The sequence below is a fragment of the Mastacembelus armatus genome, chromosome 13 (assembly GCF_900324485.2).
Source record: "Mastacembelus armatus chromosome 13, fMasArm1.2, whole genome shotgun sequence".
Classification (NCBI taxonomy): Eukaryota; Metazoa; Chordata; class Actinopteri; order Synbranchiformes; family Mastacembelidae; genus Mastacembelus; species Mastacembelus armatus.
The window spans coordinates 21,480,973-21,486,547 of NC_046645.1; the positions used below are offsets into that span (position 1 = coordinate 21,480,973).

The 5,575-nt window shown below is 40.0% G+C and overlaps 1 protein-coding gene across 1 annotated transcript; it reads left to right on the forward strand.

The window, feature by feature from the left end:
- Positions 1–3,327: 3,327 nt before the first annotated feature.
- Positions 3,328–5,171, forward strand: fam181b (family with sequence similarity 181 member B). The gene has a single exon (XM_026297697.1). It carries the CDS (start codon positions 3,561–3,563, stop codon positions 4,521–4,523), a length of 963 nt encoding a protein of 320 aa, XP_026153482.1. The 5' UTR covers positions 3,328–3,560; the 3' UTR covers positions 4,524–5,171.
- The last annotated feature ends 404 nt before the right edge of the window (positions 5,172–5,575 follow it).

Sequence of the window (5,575 nt, forward strand, 5' to 3'; positions counted from 1 at the left end):
TTTAGGTTTTCTGTTTATATCTTATATTGCACTTTTAATATGTCATCCCAAGAAACGTGTCCTCTAATGAAACTTTTGAAAAAGCTATTGTCATATAATCTTTCCAGTTTTCTTTTAATCATATTTAGGTGTAGGGTTGTTCTGTGGACCAGACTGTCACGTTTTAGAAACTCTGAGGCTTTTAAGTTGCTTCCATCTAGTATGAACAATTGCATGTGTTTGAGATTTAATAAAAACCCAATCGGAGGAGGCCAATAAAGCAAGTGGTAGGAGGTTATTGCAGCTACGCCTGCTGACCTCACCCCTGTGGACTAACCTGTGGGATTCCCCCTGGCACACATTCATTCACTGGTTGCCACTAAAGCTCTAAATTGTGGCACCAGGGCAGCCCATAGACCCTGGTTTCCCCCCTGCTAGTAAAATTATTAATACAACTCCTGGGGTACCGGAGAGGTTGAGAAAGGTTGATGAAAGGTTAAGAGTGAAATGGTGAGTGTGTGCAGGAATTGGCAGGGACCAAAAAGCCTTTTGTAGTTCATCATGAAGTCAAAAAATGTTTTTCCTTGCTTTTTTTTTTTTTTTCTTATTTTAAATGTCATGAAACTACACTTTTCTCTCAATTTTCTCTCTAAACTACCCTTCCTCTTTTAAAACAAAAGTTCCTGACATGACATGACTTTGTGAAGCACATCAGGATCATGTCCTGCAATAGTGTGTGGGTTGATTTTCTACCAGGAGACACAAAGCCTGTTTTCCCAACATTTTGTCACAGGCTTGACTGAATTTCAGACGCCCCTGTAGAAAGAAACATAGCTAAACATGGGGGAGGACAGGGTCTCTACCACTAACTGCTCTCTTTAAACTTTTCTCAGGACTTTGAGAGGTCATTAATTTTGCCAGGCTTTTCTAAGTCTCTGACACTGGCCATCAATCAAAGGTGTTATTAGTATTCGCTTGACCCTAAACTCCAAGTATGTCCCTGCTCAGACAGGGACCACACACTAGTAGGAAGAGCTTAAGCCTGTGTGTGTCACATCACGTTGCACTGAGCACCCTGTTCCCTCGGGGTTGGGTGCTGCTGAATAAGTAAATTCTGAGGGACAGAGGGTTTGATGGTAATGTTTAACTATATCTTAACAATGTGGAGCTGCATAGTTAGGCTATGGGAAAAGACACAATAGATTACTAATGATTCTCTAATTAAGCTTCCCTCGTGGCCCTAACATAATTAAAAATACAACCCGTTTAACACTAATAAACATTGGACTATTATAGGAATTAAAGCAATAACGTTCTCAATCTTTAAGTCTTTTAGAGTGGAAACAAGTCAAAACCTCCTCAGTTGGGCTCTCGGTTTATATATTTTTTCCAAGCTAGTCTGCCAAAGCCCACCCCCTTGCCCTCTCAGCCTTTATGCAACAATAGAAACTTGTTTCCGGGGTCTGTGCGTCAGGCTCTGTGATGTGAATGACCCACCAGCACAAAAGCCAAAGCCTCTTGACTAGAAAAAAAAAAAAGGATAGGGCTACCACGACTGTGATGATGTCACTTTGCCAAATTGTGCGGCTAGCAAAGAGAGGGTGGTGAAATCAGTTGGGCAGGCGTTAAAAGCTCTGTGCTCCTCTGCTTAATCCATGCAATGTTTGATGTTGTTGTTGGTGACCTCCATTTTCCCTCTACACTTTACTTTAATGAGCTAAAAATCTGAATCTGCACATATACAGTATATCTGACTGTTAATTGAATACAACTAATTATTCAAAGTACACAGTTCACTCCTCACTTTTCCCACATGGATTCACTGAAATGTCAGAAAGTTTTACATTGCCAGCTGAATAAATAGCAAGATATTTGTTTTGGAATCAGTTTTGCTCTTACATTAGTTAATCTGGATTTGTATTTAGTCATAGATTTGTGCTGGACCACAAATAATTAGATCAATGCTATCAGTTTCACTGTCCCTTTTCTCTGCAGGAATTTACATAAGAAAGACTGTCTCACTCCCTCACTGCTTTCTAAAAGATTTCTTTAACTCTTAAATGAGTCACTGCGTCACCTTAGAGTGCACATTTGTAAGAGAAGTGTTATTCTTTTAGTTATTCAGCAGTAGCATCTCCTAAAAACTTAAATAATAGTGATGAATGAAGCCTTGTGTGATCAAAGGATAGGGCAGATAGAAAGTGATGCATTCTTCAACAAATGGAAAATATGTGTGGGCGGCAGCAGCAAGCTACACATTTTTGTTCTATGGTTAAGCGATGGTTCACAGTCCGTATTGCACCAAATTGACATGAAATGCAATTCCACTTAAATTGGGATAAGTGCTGGCAACATAACAGTCAGGCTCTTGGACACATCCTTCATTGTATTCAATGCTGGCCAAGAAACTTCCTGTAAATACGTTATTGTTTACAACAGAAGTTTCATACCCAGGATTTCTTAAGGTCAACATTTCTTCTGGCACACTGAGCCTGAACTGCACTTTATTCCCCTTTAATTTAACAGCTCCGGCAGCTTTTCTAGTTAAATCGACTGTTCATTATTGAGACCCATTTTACGAAGGGGCTGTGAGGTGCAATTTAATGAATCTCTGGCACAAAGCTCTCTTTCACTGCCGGGCGAAGAATAGAGGCTATTTAGACCCTGTAGGGCTTTATGTCAAAGGCAGCCCATAATAGTTGTCAGACCAGGGCAGAAATTCCCACTGGCCTGGGAATGCACTAGGAATCAACTTTTGCCATGAGCAGATTAAGACACAAGCAAGCAGTTGGGAAGAATCTCCCAAATAGTGGCATCTGTTTGTGCACACAAATTTTCCCACAGAAAAGAAAGTTTTCTCATTATTGTAGAGCCTTGATTTGATAGCTGGGTTTGTTCGGTGCCTAAATGAGCAGTAATTAGATAACAAGTTAACTTCTGTTTGATAATCCAGATGGGAAAAACATATGCTTATGCATGATGATTTAATGGTGGTTTAAATTCTCTAAAAAAAAAAAAGGAATTGCATGAAGAATGGTGCTGGTTAGATGAGTTTTCTGAGGGTTAAATAACTAATTTTCTGACAATGGTTGACAATCTTTTGGGGTTAATAAAGACATTTTAATGAGAATTCTGCCAAAAAAATGTGCTAAGGATTTAGAAGTCTTCACAGTTACAGCAGTAGTAGTTTCTAGTTTCATGAAAGTCTTTGTGGTTCAGGGCACACACAAACAGTTAAACTAGAGGCAGAGAGTTCTGACGGAGGTTATTGTCTTCAACTCAGCAGGAAATTTCAGACAAATCCCTCTTAGATGCAGGTGGTTAGGCACAAGCAAAGAGTTAAGACCCTCAGTCCCTTTGCCCCTCCTCTTTGATGTTCTGACATCATTCGTCCAGCCTCCTGAAAGATCTCCTTGCCTTTTTCAGAGCCCGTCACTTCTACTCTGAAATGTTTACAGGAACTTCATGAGCAGCATCAGGACCAAGTGTTTGTCAGGGGAAAAAAGACATGATCTGAGGAAAGTTTTGGTTCGGGGATCACAGCGGATGCCACAGGTGTAGCCGCTGGGCTCAACAGAGTAATGGCTGTTCAGACTGCAATCATGAACCCACAGTTCATGAATTTCTGCTTCCCTGGCTCTGTGATTGAGTACGATGTGGAGAAAAGTCTGGATGTGAGTCTACTGGGCGAGGCAGAAAATGACGAGGACTACAAAGAGACCACTAAGGACTTGCTGAGCTTTATAGACTCAGCCTCCAGCAATATCAAGCTAGCTCTGGACAAGCCAGTGAAATCTAAAAGGAAAGTCAACCACCGGAAGTATCTGCAGAAGCAGATTAAAAGGTGCACAGGCATCATAACACCTGGAAATGTAGAAGAAACCCCTGCTAAAAGACAGGCTTCCCCTTTGGCTCAGCCCAGCCCTTTGCAGAGCAAAACCCTACCTAAGCGTGATGGGGTCCAGGCTAGCTTACAGAGCAAGAGCTTGGCAGCCCTCTTCAGCCCTGTGAAGGATATAAGGGGTGAAAAAACCAAGAAACCTCCCCTGAGGCATCGCAATCTGCCCCCCTCTTTCTTTACTGAGCCTGCCAACTGCTCCAAAGTCAGCTCTACATCTGGGATGATGTTGAAGGACTTAGAACGAGGTAATCCTGATGCTGCAGAGTTCTTTGAGCTCTTGGGGCCTGATTACAGCAACATGGTTAGTGACCAGGACCTTTATCAAACTATGCCTCTCCGGGTACAGCCAGAGATGGGAGCCCCGGATCCTACGTCGTATGATGCTCACCATTTGGTTGGTGGTCTGCTCTACTCAGAGCCCTGGACTAGCTGCTCTGGACCCTCTAAGAAACTAGGGGAGAGTCTGCGTACAGGCCCAGCCCAGCCTCCACTCTACTGTCATTCTGAGACTGCTTCTGGGCCCTTAGAGGACAACGCACTGTGCACTTTGGCATTCCCAAACTTCTTCACAGACTGCTCTATACCTCAGGTCACTTATGATTTATGTAGTGGTTATAACAAAGCTAATTATTCATCTCTATGAGAAATGGTCAGTTCTGTTGTTAGAAGTGTTGGTAAAAAAATAAAATTGCTGTGACAAGTTTAATAGTAGTCCAAGAGAGTTTGATATTATTGTATCATATTTGTTTATCTGCTCTGGAAGAGATATTGCAACTGGATTTTTCATTTCATTCCCACTTAACAGAACTGTGTCATGGGACATTTACCCCAGAAAAACTATTTTCCTTTTCCTTCATAAAAATGTCAAAAGCTCTTGAAATAACTGACACCAAGTGCTTTTCAATATGTCAGTTTAATTTCCCACATGGTTCTTTAAATGTTAAATTGTATCACATGTGATTATGATTTTCTTTATCTCAGGCAATTTTAAGTGACATTCTGAATGAAAGTATAGGTTTTATGACTAGAGTATGTACATTTGCTTGTCACATTGGAGCTTATTCATTTGAGATTTAAATGAGATATTTCATTGCATTTTCATATACAAAAATGAGCTGCATAAATAGTTCTTGGTTTTAATTCACTAAACATCAGTTATTGCTATAAAATCATATTTCTCATATTTGAGAAAAAATACTAGCACAATCTCTCAGCGAGGCACTTTTTCAGTCCTGTTAGTAACAATTCTGTGCAGAGATATAGAGGGGAAAACTCATTTTGTTCAGTGATGATTTCAATAATGTGTGATACTATGTTTGTTTTACAACATTTTGCAGCACAGAAGTAATTTCAGCTGGAATAAATGCCACTTGTATCCATTTTTTTGGAAAAGTCTTTAATCTAGCTGTTGTAAGAAGACAAAATAAAGCTGGTCTTTATTACTGTAACAGTAGTGTCTGTTTTGTGTTATCATACAGTTTACAGTATGTGGTTAAAATACATTTATACTGGCTTGTTCACAGTTGAGGTGTGTTCAATAAGTACATGGAATGACAGAAACATATCAGTGTTTAATAAGATTAATAAGTAACAGAAACTCTTGTACTTTAGAATGCATCACTTTGTATTACGTCACTCATCACATGCTTCTACATTTTATAATCACAGAGTATATTCAAAATATGTAATATATAA

Excerpts from the sequence above, each read along its gene's own strand:
- fam181b (XM_026297697.1), top strand. The coding sequence starts at position 3,561 with ATGGCTGTTCAGACTGCAATCATGAACCCACAGTTCATGAATTTCTGC.